Source organism: Camelina sativa, chromosome 17 (genome assembly GCF_000633955.1).
Source record: "Camelina sativa cultivar DH55 chromosome 17, Cs, whole genome shotgun sequence".
NCBI classification, from domain to species: domain Eukaryota; kingdom Viridiplantae; phylum Streptophyta; class Magnoliopsida; order Brassicales; family Brassicaceae; genus Camelina; species Camelina sativa.
In genome coordinates, this window is record NC_025701.1 from 14,962,941 (window position 1) to 14,980,890 (window position 17,950).

General features: G+C 37.2%; 1 protein-coding gene and 2 long non-coding RNA genes across 6 annotated transcripts in view; all 3 read left to right on the top strand.

Annotated features, from left to right (window-relative positions):
* LOC104757259 overlaps positions 1-1,424 on the top strand; it is a 2,676-nt gene extending 1,252 nt beyond the window's left edge. Inside the window, exons 1-3 of one of the 3 annotated variants that reach the window (XR_762394.2) lie at positions 8-629; positions 719-952; positions 1,170-1,424. This is a non-coding gene — a long non-coding RNA (uncharacterized LOC104757259). Of the gene's footprint in view, positions 1-7; positions 630-718 lie in introns of those variants that run through there. The other 2 variants (XR_762392.2, XR_002036216.1) reach the window with 2 other exon arrangements.
* On the top strand, positions 2,903-4,117 carry LOC104757260. Of its 2 annotated transcripts, XR_762397.2 has the most exons (3): positions 2,903-3,138; positions 3,386-3,746; positions 3,846-4,117. It is a non-coding gene; the product is annotated as an uncharacterized LOC104757260 (long non-coding RNA). The 2 variants fall into 2 exon arrangements; XR_762396.2 differs by lacking the exon at positions 3,386-3,746 and having other exon boundaries at positions 2,909-3,138.
* On the top strand, positions 4,946-7,354 carry LOC104757261 (protein transport protein Sec61 subunit alpha-like). The gene is made up of 7 exons (XM_010479990.1): positions 4,946-5,031; positions 5,322-5,691; positions 5,761-5,988; positions 6,078-6,432; positions 6,510-6,634; positions 6,722-6,857; positions 6,950-7,354. Exons 2-7 carry the CDS (start codon positions 5,348-5,350, stop codon positions 7,187-7,189), a joined length of 1,428 nt encoding a protein of 475 aa, XP_010478292.1. The 5' UTR covers positions 4,946-5,031; positions 5,322-5,347; the 3' UTR covers positions 7,190-7,354.

The window sequence follows — 17,950 nt, forward strand, 5'->3', positions numbered from 1 at the left end:
TGTTAGATTTAGGGATTTGATTTGATTTGTCGATGAAATTGGAATCAATTTGACGAAGATTCCGTAAAAGGATTATGGAATCGTGTCCTTTGTGTGGTTCGTGCTTGGGAATAGCTCCACATTCTGAAACCGTGTTCTTGTTTATGGTGCTAGTAGTCGCATTTGAGTTTGATTTCTGGATCTCACGGTTCTTCTTGACGTTATTGTGTTAAGCATTCTGATTCATGGTTTAATTAGTTAGGAGGAAACTGAGGAACCTAAGCTAGAAGATGTGATGCGTAGAGCTGCAACTAAAGATGGTACATTGATTTTGACAACTTTGAATGAAGCTTAGGCAGCTCTGGGATCTGTAATGGATGTCCTCTTTGAGAGTTTTAGAATTGGTAAAGGAACAAGAAAGCTTTTGATGTGCTGTGTAGAGCTGCAACTAACGATGGTGATAATTTCTCTGGATGCTAAAGAGTACTCGCGTTGCAATGCATAAGTATTGTTTCAGACTTGAAACAAAAGGTGTTCATTTCTCTGGTGGCGACGCTTATTTCATGACTCCTTCTTATTTGAAAGTGATGTGGAGAAGAATCATTTTCCTTCGGATTGTACTTGAACAAGGTTACAACTTTGTTTTCACGGTATATTTCTTACACTCTTGGTAACTGAAAGCCAGAACTTATTGGTTCGTATATTGATTGATTCATTGTCTTCCCTTTTTGGTCTCCAGGATGCTGATGTGATCTGGTTCAGGAACTTATTTGTTTTTCAAAGCTTTCAGTATTTAATGTTGTCTTCTGATTCTTTTTATGAACTGCATTTGATTGAGACCTCTTGTGAGATCATTCACATACTTACAAAGCCTTAGTCTGCTTGGCAGGGAATACTGTGTCCTTTTTGTTTGATAAACTCACATGACACATATGTCATGCATTTTGGGAGGCTAAGCGTGGCATTTCCCAAGGTATATATTGTATTGTATTAGCATGAAGGATTGAGCTATAAATTGGTTGATATATGTGTTGGAGATAGGATGTATTTTATATGTTTTATGGTGTCATGAAATCAGAATTGCATTTTGGGTTTGGTTTGATACTTAAGCTGCTCATATATGTGTCTCTGTTTTTTTGATTTGAAGAACTATTATTATGTGTGTATATCCGAAGAATTGATTGGTTTAGTGAGCAGAGTAGAGTGAGTAAAGAGATGGCTGGGCACAAGATCGCACATGCAACTTTGAAAGGTCCAAGTGTTGTGAAGGAGTTAGTAATCAGCCTTCTATGATTTGCTTGAGAAAGGATAGATTGGTGTTGTTGTTGCAAAAGAGTAAGTTAGTAATAGAGGGAGATTTGATGATGACAATTACCTCAAATTCTAGTGTTTGCTATTAAATTTGCTATTAAAAAGGCTGCAATGTAACATACATACAAATTAAACACTTGCAAATCAAATTCTTGTGTTTGCTATTTATTTACCAAAACAAGATCCAAATATTTTTGATTTTGCCACTATCTAAAACAAATTAAACACTTGCAAGATGATTTGGTTGAGAATATTTAGGCAAAATTTGGAGCTAATTAGTATTAAAATTAATCATTAATCTCTCCATTTATAAATTGCACTTCTGTTGTAATATGTATTAATGTTTTTATTATGTTTTGTATGTTTGAAAATAAATAAAAATGGAATATTTTCTAATTTTATAAAATCTTAAATGTTTACACATTTATACCACTTCTATTCTATTTAAAATTTTTAAATTTAAAAAAACAATATTTTCAAAAATAAGAGACCTAAAATAAGAACCTACCAATAAAAGAGAAAAATTTATCTAAGAGATCATGAATTCTTATATTCCAAACAGTACACAATTAATTCATAAAAAATTTAAGAATTCTCCTTCTAACAACCCACCAATAAATATGCTCTTAGTTTGTTTGTAATATGTAAGGTGACCCATTGTCGTAATCAGATTTCAAAGTTTCAATGTGGCTATTTTACTTTTACTTTACCCCACAATTATTGTTGAGTATTTTACTGATATAGATATATACATGTGTATGTGTGTGTGTGTTATGATTACTTACCATACTGTATGATAATTAGTACATCTTGAGCTTTAAGAAACAATCGATGTCGCTTGACAAAATAGGATGATTGAAACGTATAGTTTTGTTGGAGACAAACTGGTGGATTGGATTCGATTCCGACGACTCACAAATTCAGATAAAGCACTAGCTAGCACCGCAATCGAAGGTTTTATGACCCTAATAGTTTGAAATTGCATAGCTATACTTATAAACACTTTTATTTTTTTTCATCTAAAAACTAAAGTTTAAAGCATAGGTACGCAGCGTACCGTACGCTGTTTTAGATATAGTATTAGTAGTTTTTAGCTAGCCATAGATCGATCAATATATAGTGGGTGGGTCCAAAATTGTTTAAAACTCGTGAAGACAAGTAATCTAAATCAATCATGATATCTTTCTTTTAAGTATAATAAAAATGGAAGTGTTGTGTGTGATCACAATAATGCCCATTACAAGAAAAGTTTAAGGTTGCGCTTCGAAGAAGACCTTATCATTGTTAACTCTCTTTTTCAAAGTCACCTGCGGATTTAAAGTGTTCTTTTTTACTATTCCCTTCCAGATAGATAAGAAGATATATATACAGAATCGAAAAGAAGTGTTGGGCCTTAACTTTTTTAGTGAGACAAAGAGTGGGCTGAATCAGTTTGTCCCTTTTAATAGTCTTGGCTGAGTTAGCTGCAGCAAATATGTTTGAGTTTTATGTCTCGCATTGTAAAAATATTGAACTATAAGGCCATCCTTAATGGCATAACACACCATGTGTTCTAAGCCCAACATATTAATAAAAAAATGAATAGTGTGCTTAGATCAGATTTTTTTGTTCTTGAATTAGAACAGATTTTAGCAATGTTCTATGATTACGTGGCAGTGAATGGTTGAGTTTTTTTTTGCAACTGAGAAAATTTTTCATTTCTCTTCCTCTTCCTCTTCCGGCCAAAAGTGTCTCTGCTTCGCCGATTATGGTGTTCGCGGCCAAGAAATTCATCAACAACCCCAACTTAGATTCGCTCTCGCAGGTCGTTGCTGAGTTCTTCGAGCTTTGTTCTTTTTTTTCTCCAAGGTAAAATTTAGCTTCGATCCTCTTACGAATTCGAATTCTGGACTTAATTATTGTTGTTGGATCTGAATTTGAATCGGATTGGTTTGAATTAACAATGTTCGTTTCTTAATTCGTATCTGAGTTTTTTTGGAGACTCTAATCGATTGTTTAATTGTGTGATTATGATCGATCAAATTCAGAATCGTCTTGTGTTTTTTTGTTTTTGTTTTGATGTTTCAATTTTATTTTTGGGATTTATGGGATGCAGATAATAATGGAGTTTGATAACATTAGTATCGAGGAATCTATTTTAATGAGTGGTTCGTGGAGGATTAGGAAGAAGAGGAGTTTAAAACCGTTTAAGTCTAGAGGTCTTTTTAGCGGTAGGAGTAGTGGTAAGGAAGTAGTAGTAGAAGAAGAAGAGAGTGGGAGGAGCTTGAAAGTGTATAGCAGGAAAGGGAATCATTTTAGAGGTAGTGAGGGTGGTGGTTCAGCGGTTAAAGTAGAAGAGCAATGCTGAAAATGTTGCTGATGTTAGTACTTCCAGTTCGCGTTCACCTGCTTCTGATGTATCTGATCCCCTTCTCAAAAACGGGATATCTAATAATGACTGCACAAGCATAAGACAAGTAAACGTGTTGCTGTGTTGCTAATTGTATTCGATCATCAAAGAAGAACATGTAACTGTGTTGTTGTACTGAAATCTATATGATGTTTTGTCTTGGCAGGAATCGAAGTCAGGCCCAAAATTGGACATGAGAAGGTTTCAGTTCATCTGCTTGAGGCTCCTCTTACACATATAGCCAATGAAATAGTACTAACGGTAGCAAAGGCCATGTCTCTTGAGCCTCGTTCACCAGTCTTTGTTCTTGGAGATTAGTTATTTAGCAATGTTTGAGTTATTCGATAACCTTGTGTGTTTAAATGTACAATAAAAACACCAAAATTACATTATTTTCTCTATATTTTTATTCTAAGAACACCAAAATTAGTTCCCCCATTTTTTTTATCTATGATCTTAACAACTGATCTTAGATTATTTTCACTATAAATTTAATCTAAGAACACAAAAAAAAGTTCTCCCATTAAGGATGCCCTAAAAGAGATTGAAACTTCTGTTTTTGCTATATCTAGTTATTATATACGTCTTTCCTTTGACATATTTATAAAGAAAAAAAGGTTCATTGTGTTGTAGAATAAGCAAATGTAACAAACAAAGGCTACTGGCCAAAATAATCAAAATTAGCAACACGAGTTTCTCATGGTAACTAACTGTAGTAAGTAGTTTGGATTCGATGAAGAGAAAGTGACCATTCATTTCCACCAATTGGTTCACACTAAACCCCAAATGGTATAGTTTGGCATATTGTTTTAGTTTTTTTCGTACAAAACAAACATTTTATGTAGTACTAAACGCTATATTGTAAAATAAAAATAACAAAGAAAAAACTTACAAAAATTATGTGATAAAATGTTGATCATTTTTTTGAGTCACGTATGGTAGAAGAGCTTAAGTATGTTGGTTGAACATATTTTACAAGTTTTAACATAAAATTAGTAAAATTAAAATTACAATATAAAATACTACATTATTGGGATAAAATACAAATTTGTTTACTCTAAATTAATAATCATTTTTTTTTTTTATAAAAAAAAACAAGTGTTGGAGCAATTTTAAGCAGATTCATTAAACTAATAAAACTCTCTTTAGTCAATCTGCTTATAATAATTTTTAAGTAATGTTGTCATCACTTAAAATCAGAAATGAACGTACATGCCACGTGTGTCATTCTTATTGGATCGATGACATGTATAGTTTTGTGTAACTTTGTTTACAAAAAGCTCCAACGTCAGCTGAAGAGCGAGCGAACAACCCAAAAACGAAACTTGAATCCGTTTCTTCTTCGCAGAGAGGTAAAAGCTTCTTACACAATTCTCCTCTTTATCCCAGTTTTGATTTCGAATCCATTTCGTTTTCTATTAGATCTGTGATTCCTTCGTTTACAAATCTCGCAATCCGGATCCGTGATTTCGTGGTAGATCTGGGTTTTGAATGTTAAATTAACATGAATACAAGTAGCTAGTGTTGTTGTTGTTGTTGTTGATGATGATGTGAAATTTGATTATACATGATGCGATGTTGCATGAATGAACATTGAACATATCTCACATTTTGTTAAAGAATTAATTTCTCAATTTTGCAGAAACATATACATAACTTTTTGACCAAATGGGAGGAGGATTTAGAGTATTGCATTTGGTGAGGCCATTTTTGGCATTTCTACCAGAGGTGCAGAGTGCTGACAGGAAGATACCATTCAGAGAGAAAGTGATCTACACAGTCATCTCTCTCTTCATCTTCCTTGTCTGCAGTCAGCTTCCTCTCTATGGTATTCACTCTACCACCGGTGCTGATCCTTTCTATTGGATGCGTGTCATTCTTGCTTCCAACCGTGGAACCGTCATGGAGCTTGGTATTACTCCTATTGTCACATCTGGACTTGTGATGCAGCTCTTAGCTGGGTCTAAGATTATCGAGGTTGACAACAATGTCCGTGAGGATCGTGCTCTCTTGTAAGTCTTTGTTTCCTCTTTGGGGTAATTTTCTTGAATGAGTTGTGTCTAAGTTGTGTGTTTTTGTAGGAATGGTGCTCAGAAGCTTCTTGGGATTCTGATTGCTATTGGTGAAGCTGTTGCTTATGTTCTTTCTGGAATGTATGGTCCTGTTGGTCAGCTTGGTGTTGGAAATGCTATTTTGATCATCCTCCAGCTTTTCTTTGCTGGAATTATCGTTATCTGTCTTGACGAGCTTCTTCAGAAGGGATATGGTCTTGGTTCCGGGATCTCCCTTTTCATTGCAACCAATATCTGGTATGTTTATATAAAGCTCATCTTCACTTTAAAGTTTTCGTCTTTTTAAGGCAAGATAGTTTAATGAGTTGATATTGTGGTGATAACAGTGAAAGCATTATATGGAAAGCATTTAGCCCCACAACAATCAACACTGGTCGTGGAGCTGAGTTTGAAGGCGCTGTGATCGCGTTGTTTCACATGCTGATAACTAAGTCCAATAAGGTTGCTGCGCTCAGACAAGCTTTTTACCGGCAAAACCTTCCGAATGTTACCAACTTGCTTGCAACAGTCTTGATCTTCCTGATTGTTATCTACTTCCAAGGATTCCGTGTTGTGTTACCTGTGAGGTCAAAGAGTGCTCGTGGCCAACAGGGTTCTTACCCGATCAAGCTGTTCTACACCTCTAACATGCCAATCATTCTCCAATCTGCTCTTGTCTCAAACCTCTACTTCATCTCTCAGGTACTTGTGTATTTGTCTTTCCTTTCCTCATTAAGCTGGGAACTTGAATTTGACAATTTGCATCTCCATGTCGACAGCTTCTCTACAGGAAGTTCAGTGGAAATTTCTTTGTAAACCTATTGGGACAGTGGAAAGAATCAGAGTACAGTGGACAATCTATTCCAGTTAGTGGTCTTGCATACTTGATCACAGCTCCAGCAAGGTAACTGATAAGTAGTGTGTCCGTCCCCATCAATATAATGAATACTTGATTTCCACTTCTCTGAATATTTGTTTTCCACTGTAACAGTTTTGCCGAGATGGCTGCTCATCCGTTCCATGCTCTGTTCTATATCGTCTTCATGCTCACTGCTTGTGCCTTATTCTCAAAGACATGGATTGAAGTCTCCGGATCTTCCGCTAGAGATGTAGCTAAGCAGCTCAAGGTAATCCCGAAACCGTTGTCCATTGCTAAAGTAATTAAAACATTCAGACATTGAAGCTCACATGTTTGAAATTCTAAAAAAAAAATGATTAGGAACAACAAATGGTGATGCCGGGACACAGAGAGTCTAACTTGCAGAAGGAGCTGAACCGGTACATCCCAACAGCAGCTGCATTTGGAGGAGTATGCATCGGTGCGCTCACTGTTTTGGCTGATTTTATGGGAGCGATTGGGTCAGGGACTGGAATCTTGCTGGCGGTGACAATCATATATCAGTATTTTGAAACCTTTGAGAAGGAAAAAGCCAGCGAGCTTGGCTTCTTTGGGTTCTGATTGTTTATTATATAGTCAGTATAAAAGGGTAAATTTTGCTGAGAGACTAGTGAGAAATTTGAAAGCCTAAAGAAGTAGCTTTCCTCTTCTAGCTGTGTCCACTCGAAAGTTCAATAGACAAAAATTAAGAGATCATTTTGGTATACTCTTATTGATTAACCAACAGATTTTTCTCCATTAGTTATTCAAAAGAATCAAGAATTTGTTAAAATCCCGGGATTTTCACATACTGATCATATTTTTGTTTTGTCTTTTTACCCTGATGCTCAACAAACTTCGTTCTTCTAGTTCTCAAGATTCAGCTCCGTTTGTAGAATGGAGAATTATATTTAGCAAAGGTTCAACGCTCATTTCTTTTCATGTTCAGTTTCAGAGTTGTGTATTTCTGTCTTTAGAAATATGAATTTATTATCATTGATTTTATAAGGATCTCAAAAGTCTGACGTGGATTTTTCATAAATTTATCACCGTCGAAGGAAATTGAAAACAAAAGAAATAATAATATTTTTAGGACATTTTCTACCTAATCTTAGAGCAAGCACATCGGTTGGGACTTTTTTTTGTCCCTCACATTTAATAATAATATTTAGAAAGTTTCTTATTTTTAGTATGAGCATTGGTGTCTATTTGTAATTGGTCCCCCGAATAAAATAATAATATTTTGAAAGTTTAAAGATTAATTATTTAAAGTTAAAAAAACAAAAACATACAATTAAGAAATTAATAACTGAAATCATAAAACATAAAAACATCAAAACAAAAACAAACATTTTATTCAATTCATAAAAATTTTAAAATCAATTTTCATTATCCGGAAGATGTCCAAAGTTAGTCCAAATATGCTCAATCAAATCATGTTTTAGTTGGTCATGAGCTTGTTTATCCCGAAGTCTTGTTTGACGAGTAATCGTACTGCTGATATTTGAACCCACACCGACGGCACCAACGGTATATGTTTGATCCACATGTTCTCCGTGTTGAAATTCAGAAACAATGTTTTGGTAACTGTATGTATGTCGTTCATCTTCGACAATCATATTGTGGTGGGTATTGCCTCGACTCTGCTTCATCCATAACAATCAAAGCTTCTATTTCTCTCTCTGCAGTGTCCTTTGAGTCCCTTCTAGCCAGATCGGATGAATCAAGCTGCGAATAGCTATAGTCTTGGCCCATTTGAAGAGAAACCTGAACATAAACAAAAAGAATCAGATAAGACTAATTGACTTCACAAATGTAAAAAGAAATAAAGAGACTGATTAAGCGAATTACTAGAACATTGAAAGACTAATATTGATTTGGTTTAAAACATGGGATACAAAAGCCGAGTTACTAGAACATGAAATACAAATCAAAAGAACAACAAACAACATAGTTAATAGGAAAACAATGCATAGAAATTAAGCTTGAAAACAAACAACAAACACATAGTTAATGATCAGAAATATTGGGACACTATCTTGTTCATGATAACTTCTTCACTCACATTCAAAGGTTCCTTTTTGGCTAAGAGAGTGTCTAGGATGGCCAGCTTTTGTAGTTTCTCATTTTCAGCCAATTCCTCTTTCTTGACATCCCACATGCTCTTATACTCAGCAAGAGTCTTCACGTTAGACGCCGATGGATTGTTCCTCTTTGCCTTCGCAGCCTTAATCCCTTCTGGTCTTCTCTCATAGTCCTCGACATTGCAGCTTGATGATTGTGAACCTTCAGTGGCTGGTTTCCTCTTTGTTGCAGGCTGAGATGGGGGCGTGTTAATAGTGTTAAGGCTGAGAAATTTCTGCTCAAACCTTAACAGACGCCAACTATGATTCACAGACCAAACAACCGTAACATAGAGACCATGTACAATCATTATTTTGAAAAACCAGTTCACGGAGACCAAACAAGTATAAAAACGAGACAGTGTGCTGAGTTACAAGTATTTCAAAACAAGACCAAACAAGTATAAAAACAAGATAGTGTACTGACTTACAAGTATTTCAAACGAGACCAAACAAGTATAAAAACGAGACACTGTACTTAGACAGTGTGCTCATCCACAAACTCGATTAAAAAGATCACGGAGACCAAACAAATATTTCAATTCAAGTAAAAAAAGTACTGAGACAGTCTGCTCATCCAAACAAGTATTTCAACTAACCCAAAAACGAGACCAAACAACCTCAATCAAAGAGACCAAACAAGTATTTCAATCAAAGAGACCAAACAAGTAATGATTCACCATATTTCAACAACCTATTTCAATCATATTTCACCATATTTGGTCTCCTCTTTCAATCAAGTATTGATTCATCTCAATCAAATAGACCAAACAAGTTTGTCAACAACCAATAGACGGAGACCAAAGAGACCATATACAAACATTACAAACAACAACCTATACACGGAGACCAAAGAACCTATCGACAAAGACCATATTTACAATAGAACATAGTTTTGATAATCAACGAAATCAGAAAATTGGAGGTTGTTGACAAACCTTATTTACCACGATTGAACCGCCGTGGTTTCGCCTTGAAAGCGGCAATGGTTTGATGAACTCGTCGGCTTGAAATCGGCAATGGTTTGATGAACTCGTCGGCTTGAAATCGGGAATTCCTCGAGATCTCTGGGAGAGAATATCGGATGGGGTTCGGGAGAGAGGATAAGCTGGTCGAGAACTCCGGGAGAGAAGATCAGCTACGAGATTTCGTTGCCGGGAGAGAAGATCGGACCGGATCATCGGGGAGAGAGAAGATCGCACCGGATCGTCGGGGAGAGAGATAGAAGAGAAACGATACAACCAAAGTCTCGACAAATTTTTGTTCTAACCCTAGAAAAAATAGAACATCCAATGAGAACGTAACACGCGTCGAAGTGGACGACCAAAAAACGTCCCGAATGAAGATACGGTTCTTCAAATTTGGGCTTTTTTTTAATTTATTTTAAATCCAAAAAAAACGGGGGACGGCCCAAATCATCACCGATGCACATGATCTTAATTTTATTATTTACTTTCCTTTTTATGGAAGTTTTCCATTATTTTTTAATGCCTAGCTCGATTCGTGGATGCTCAACTGAGCCTCAGGATCTTATATCTCTTAATCAATTAGAGACAGAGGACGAGACTCACAATGTTGAAAAGAAGACAAAGACATGGCTCGAGGATGGTATTGAAAAGGCATCGTCGCCCTACCCCTACTACTAGTGTGGAATGGCTTCCACACGATGTTGTAGAGCTCATACTGGAGAGACTTCCGGTGAAATCTCTGATGAGATTCAGGTTAGTGTCCAAGGAGTGGAGAATGACAGTCCGTTCCCAATGTTTCAAGGAAAGACAGTTCGTTCGTCGTAGGCTGTCACGAGGCCCTGATGTCCTTTTCGTGTCCTTAAATGATCCTTGTGATCCAACTCAAATTGTTTATGGTGCTGATGACCCTGACATTGTCTTGGGATCTTCTTCTTCCATACTCCGTAAGGTCTCCCTATTGAATGGCTGCACCTTCTAAAGAAGATTGCCTACGTACCCTTTAGAAGGGATCAAGCCAAACACGTAGTTCTAAACCTTTAATTCTCTCTCTCTAAAAACTCATAAGTTATGCCACAGCTTAGCATCTTCTTATATAGAGAAGAGTTTCCTAATCTCAAAAGGAAATCTTACATATTTAGATAACTCCTAAATATAACATTTTTCCTAATGTCTCTTGGTATAGCTTATTGTTCAAGCTATCTTCAAGCTTATGCCAACACTCCCTCCCTTTTTCCCACCTCAAGATTTGCCTTGGTTCTTGTGACGGTCTGCTCTGCATCCATTGTGACTTCGAACCCAGTGTCGTGGTGAATCCCGCCACTCAATGGCATCGGACTATTCCTTTCTCCTGCGTCGAACAGCTCATCGTCGACAAGATTGTTAATAAAAGAGAATTATCTTACTCCCCGCCTTGTAAGCTTGGGTTTGGTAAAGACATTATCAGGGGCACTTACAAGGCAGTTTGGTTATATAATTCATCTGACTTCGGCCTAGACAAAGACGGCAGCGTTACCACTTGTGAAGTATTCGATTTTAGCACCAACTCTTGGAGATACCTTGCCCCTTCTTTTCCTTATCTGATTCTCCCTGAACTGATGCCAGTGTATTTAGATGGCTCACTTTATTGGATCACCGACTGTTTTCCTCCCAAAGTATTGTCTTTCGATCTTCACACTGAAACTTTCAAAGTCATATCTGATTCTGAACCTCCCTTAGACTATTGCCTACCTGAACCCCTCAGCGTCGTCTTGTGCATCCTAGATAACCGCTTGTGCATTTCCGAGAAAACAGAGCATACCCAAAAGATATGGTCCTTCTCTTCTTCTTCAGGGACATGGAAGAACATGTGTTCCATTGATCTCACCGAAGTTACTCCTTGTTTCAGCAAACCTTTTCTCCCGACTTACCCTGTAGCAATTCTTGAGAAGAATAAGTTACTGGTTCATGGTCGTCACTACTTGGAACCAGCTGTGCTAGTTGATCTCCATACCAAATCCTACGATTTAGTTTTCAAGCCTACCATCTTCGGATATTCTGTTTATTATTTTGAAAGTTTATTCTCTTTTTGATCAAATTAATTAACTCTTTTCTTCATTTCCTTTGTAAGTTGTAACCTACCAATATGGAAACCATTTGTAATTTATTTTTATGGGACGCCAGTTTATTTTTCTGGTTCTTGCTCATGTATTCGACTTTCTTGGATTTTATCGTCATGTGCTGCTGCTATATTGCTCGAGTAATTTTTCGAAGCGTTTTTTGCGGTTTCTAGGATCAGCTGTTCATGAAAACAATGCAGCCGCACAAGAAACCAGAGAGCTATGGCTCTTTTTAACTTAGCAGTCAACAATAACAGGTTAAGATAGCTCATCCTCTTTTTTTTCTTTTTCTTTGTTACCAATCAAAGTCCTAAGCAATGTCACTGTAGGGGCTACCTGTGTTAACCTTCTCACAGTTTCCTCTGTTTTGTTTGTTTCATTGAACTGCAGGAATAAAGAGTTGATGCTGACTTCAGGGGTCATTCCCCTGCTTGAGAAAATGATCCCAACCATTTTAAATCTGACTCTTAATTTCAATAGAAGAAGGGAGAGACATGGTTAATCAACTTAGCACCGCTCCAATTGTTATCTTTAGCATTTTTGCATATACTGTATCATTTCAAGTTATAACTTATAATAACACATTAATGTAACAAATTACATATTGCCAACTAGACAAAGTTGACGTACAAAATTACAATTTCAAGCCATATAATAACACATTGCAAAGCCAATGGTTCCACCATCAAACTTATGTGGAAACTTTAACACCCGCCATGGAATTGGTCAGTTTACGTACTCACTACCAAGTGACAAATATTTTTTAAACCGCCACTTCTAACACTCCTAACCGCAAAGGGGACAAACTACTCCTTGATGTTTTGGTCTCTCATAAATCCAAATTCGTTCAGGCGTTCAGCCATGAGTCGTGGAATTTTGAGGAGACGATCCAGCTCCCTTATTCTTTTCACGCAAGGTAGTAGCCTAGTAGGTACATGTCTTCTCTTATTTAGTCTTACACTTCAAGAGACCATATGGTGTTTTAAGTTCGTTATTAGTTTGTAATTTAATTCGACATCACAAGCTTACAACTTTGCATGTTGAATGGAACATGTTTAGGTTCATACACAACACAAACGCCCGGGAAGAAGTGAACATGTTGTTTTCAAGGAACAGGAGATATTTTATCTAAGTTTTGTGTAATGTCAATATGAACATTCTTCCAGTGAATATGTTTAATCAAGACAAAAAAAAAAATTGAAATTTCAGGTACCTCTCACAGTTTAAACTCCAGGAAAAAAAATTATCATGTCAACTATGCTTCATAACCTTTTTGATCTGTCATTTTGTTTGGTTCATGTGTTAGCCGATCAATAATATACAAGTAGATGAGTAAAGATTGATTTCTGGCAGAATTTGAGAACAGAGTACAAAACTGAATATATTATTATTCTAACTAAACATATTTTATATATTTCCTTCTGACAAGAAAAAAATTTATTTAAAACAAACTATTAGATATATTTTTATAAAACTTAGTTGTGTTGGAATTTTTTTAAAAACTGACACATCCTAGAGATAAGTATTAATATAACCCTATAGAATCACACACCTGGATCAATCTATAATTAAGTTTAATAATTTTGATTAAAACAACATTTTAAAGAAAAAAGGGTCAGGGGTTGTATATAGTATACTAGATTAGAACCCGTCCGATGTGCGGATATAGAATTTTTAAAATAAAACTAAATTTAACAAAAAATTAAAAATGAATATTTTTAATAAGTAAAAACTATTTATAAAAGTCAATAGATACACCAAAGTGTTCAATGTGATATTTGGTGTAAAAGGTGTGAGTTTGTGGTTGAGACTATTAATCATGTTTTCTTTGAATGCCCTCGTTCTTGTAAAGTTTGGGATTTATTTCCGACTCCTGTCTTGTCAGAGGGTTTTCCACATGAGTCAGTGTACTCGAATTTGGATTTTGTTTTCTGGAGCGATAAGTTAGCCTGGGAAGAGGCGCTCTCTTTTATGGCGGTCATGTCAGCTCCATCTCTATCTTCGGATGTCCAGATTTCTTCACTTCGTTGTCAGATTGATGGTTCTTGGAATGCAACCAATTTGCATTCAAGATTGGACTGGTGGTGTTGCATTGGTGAAGAGCGAACCTTGTTGTTGAGGCCAAGTCTCTAAGACGGAGCTCCTCCCCCTGCATTCGGAGTTAGAAGCATTGTACTGGGCTATGGAGCGGATAAGTGCTGTAGGGATCGCTTGTCAACATTTCGAGACTGATTGTGCTGAGTTACTCACTATGATTCAGTCCTCTAAAGATTGGCCGTCCTTCTCCAACGTGCTCGATGAGTTCAACTCGCTGGAGTCCTTCCAAATATTCTTCATCTCTTGGATCCCGCATGCGTGAATTGTCTTGTCCGTGCTTCGTGTTCTCTTATTTCTGAAGTTTCTTTTGTAAACCTCTTCCCTCCGGATTGGGCAACCAACAATGGAATTTTCTTTTAATTTATTGTTTGCATGAAAAAAAAAAGTAAACAGATACACTTTTAGTTAAGAAAATAGTTGTAGATGAGTTCAAATTTATTAAAATTATATTAAATTTAACAAAGAATATATATTTGTTTAATTCTTTTCGTAAGTAAAAACAATGTATAAAAGTAAAGATATAAACTTTTAGTTATAGAAAATAATTATTTTTTTTGCTATAATACACTAATGTATATCCATTTACAAAATCTACATTACCACTTGAAGTGTATTTATACACACAAATATATTTTATTGTTAAAATAAACTCATTATTATTTACTACAACCAACAAATTGTCTTTATGAACATATTAAATAACCTATTATATGTTTGTTTACTTTAACATTTTTATAGTTACAAAAACGCATACGTTAATCTTACATACTCCTATCTTATATGTTACAATAGCAGTCGTTTTAAATAAATTATTTGATTGGTGAAATAAATATGAAAAAATATATTTTTATTTTAAATCTTTTACTTCAACAATCTCTTTCTTTATGTAGAGGTAAGTATTTACATTTTTCTAGAAACAGTAGTTAGTTGTATAATTTTCACAATCATATTTTTTATTTTATATAAAAGTAATCATTTTTCTTGTTAAATTAGCAACTTAAAATTAAAATAAGTAAACAATATTACAATTTTGATTTTTTGATATATATATATATAATTTCCTTATAATGATCTTTTCTTTTATGGTAGGTTTTGAATTTTTACATTTTTATTTTATATAAAAAAAAAATTTAGAATTGATATGTGTCAACATCTGAATGATATAATTGACACGTGTCAAAATCTTGTTAATTAGTAATTTTGACATCAAGCTTTATATAATAAGATAGTGGTAAAAAATATATAGGAACAAGGTAATGTTAATTTTCTAGTATATACTAGTGGAATAAGTTCACATCTAGATATAATTTAATAGGGTTACTTGACAAATAATTGTGATGGCTTCCATTTCATGATATTACTGAATTAACTACAGATCATTCTTATTAGGGATTAGTGAAGTTCTTCTAGGATTGCGAAAATGAACTTCCGCCGTATGATGGTTTCCGGTGTTCATCTCTGGAAGAGGGCCTGTACAACGGTCGCTGGTGTTGGATATGGGTTTCACACAGCCTTAACAGGCTTTCCTACAGGCCCATTATCGAAATAGTCACCCCAAAGTCCAGAAATGTAGACTGGCTAAAACCCTCTTATCGGGCCGATAAAGTTCCTAGAAGGCCCAATTGAGATGGACAGCCCAATAAGTGACGGCCCGAATAAGAACGATCGCCGACTTTACTTGAAGACAGTCCCACATCGATCCCGAGGCAGAGAAGTGAAGCGTCCCATCAGCTATAAATACCGAGGGAGCAGCTTGCAGAAAGGATCAAGTAACATTGGGGCAAGAGTCAGGAGTAAATCCGATTCTAAGCTATAGTGCAGTTAGTCATTTTGAGAATACAATTCTCTGTAATTCGCCGAACGGCTTATAACGGTCATATTGTAATTCGACGATCTTTGACTATCTTAATAAAAGTCCTTTGTTTCACCCCTTCTAAATATCACTCCCGAGTTAGTAGTTATACTAGTTCAACATTTGGTACGCATCCAGGGAAAGAAACAAGGGAAGCTTTTTGAAGAAAGTCCAACATCAGCGAAGCACGTCTTGAACAATGGCAGAAAGAGAAACGACGGGCAGCGATGGATATGTAGCGGACACGCCGGACCGCATCCAGCAGGCCCAAGAGGAGCTTCCAATACTGCCGACCTGTCCCCCGACAACGCCGAACGGCTCGATCGGAGAAGGCACCAGTACTCTCGACATAGGAGCACTAATGAGAAGCATCCTGGAAAAGATCAACGCCCAGGACAGAAAAACAGAGGAACGGTTCGCCACTCTCTCTAGCGTCTGCGCAAAACTACAAGAAAATGCCGAACATCCGGACGGCACCAATAGAGTCGATCCAAATAGTGCCGACCAGAACCAGAGCGGAGAATTGGCCGAACTCAAAAGTCAAATGAAGGATGTCACAAGCAAGTTCCACCAAGCGACCAGTGCGGCACCTGATGTAGACCATATGTTGGAGCAATCCTAGAAAACTCCATTCTCTGCGCGAATTCGACGGGTCGTCATTCGTCCCGATTGCAAAATAAAGCACCTACCTCCATATAAAGGAGATTCGGACCCAACTCATCATTTGACGTCCTTCGAGATTGCAATCCATCGTTGCGAGTTTTCTCCGGAAGAGCTCGACGCAGGAAAGTGCCAGCTATTCATCGAAAACCTGAGCGGTGACGCCCTCGGCTGGTTTTCTTATTTACCGCCTGACTCAATCGACAGTTTCCGTACACTCTCGCTAACCTTTATAAAGCAATACTCGATTTTGGCCGTCCCCACGGCGACAATTGCCGACCTCCATAATATCGAGCAGGAAGAGCATGAACCATTGCGGAAATTCATGGATAGGTTTAAAAAGATCGCCACACAGGTGAAAGCACCCCACAGCGTTTCACTTGCCGCTCTCCAGAAGGCCCTGTGGTACCAGTCCAAGTTCCGTGAGGATCTCAAGTTGAACAGATTCCCTACCTTCCAGGATGCCCTCCATCGGGCAGGAGTCCACATTAAAATGGAAGAAGAAAAAGTCATCTACGACAAAAAACGCGCTTCTACCGGAGTCCAAACGCCGACCGGCAAGGCAAAAGAGGCATACCACAAACCTTGCCAACACCTCGACAAGGAATACCTTGCGGACAGTAAGAAGCGCGGTGCAACGTACCTCGTCAATGACGCCCCGCCAACCCCAGCAGCGAGCTCGTCGACTATGATACCGACGACCCCACCAAAAGGGGCGAGACAGGAGCCCGACCATAACTTGTACTGCGAGTTACATGAGTACACTGGAAACTCAACACAGTACTGCAGACACTTACAAAATGCGCTGCTGGGCAAGTACCTCAATGGCGAGGTCAAAGTGGAGCGGCGCCAATACAAGAGTAATATTGTAACGACCCGGAACCTCGGTAGGAGATAGTCGAGAAATCCGAGTCGAGATAGTCGAGAAATCTGAGTCGAGATAGTCGAGAAATCTGAGTCGAGATAGTCGAGAAATCCGAGTCGAGATAGTCGACAAATCTGAGTCGAGATAGTCAAGAAATCTGAGTCGAGATAGTCGAGAAATCCGAGTCGAGATAGTTGAGAAATCAGAGTCGAGGAAGTCGAGGACTCGGTATCGAGGATTTTATCGAGGGTTTGTCGAGAGTTGCCGATACTCATCGACGGTAGAATCCGACAGTTATGGGGGTTGGGCGATGGAAATGGAGAGTTCGAAACTACTGAAGTAGTGAACAGACGTTCGAACTGGGGAAATGGAATCCCAAGTTTTCAGTGATCAGATCATTCAGGCTTGCAAGTTTCTGGATGAAAATTGGTTCGGTCGAACAGGTTCGTAAATTGCCGAGAAATGGGATGGGAGGTTTCGGTACTTAGTCCGAGAGACAGTCCGAGTAAAATAAGAATGAAAGTCCTAGTGATAGTGATAGTGATAGTATAGTATAGTGATAGTGATAGTGAAGTGATAGTGACAGTGAAGTGCACTATCCGGAAATGGTTGCATCGGCGATCGATGGACCGGGCCGATGGACGAGGTGGCATGGTTTGGCCGGTGGGCCGATAATGGACTA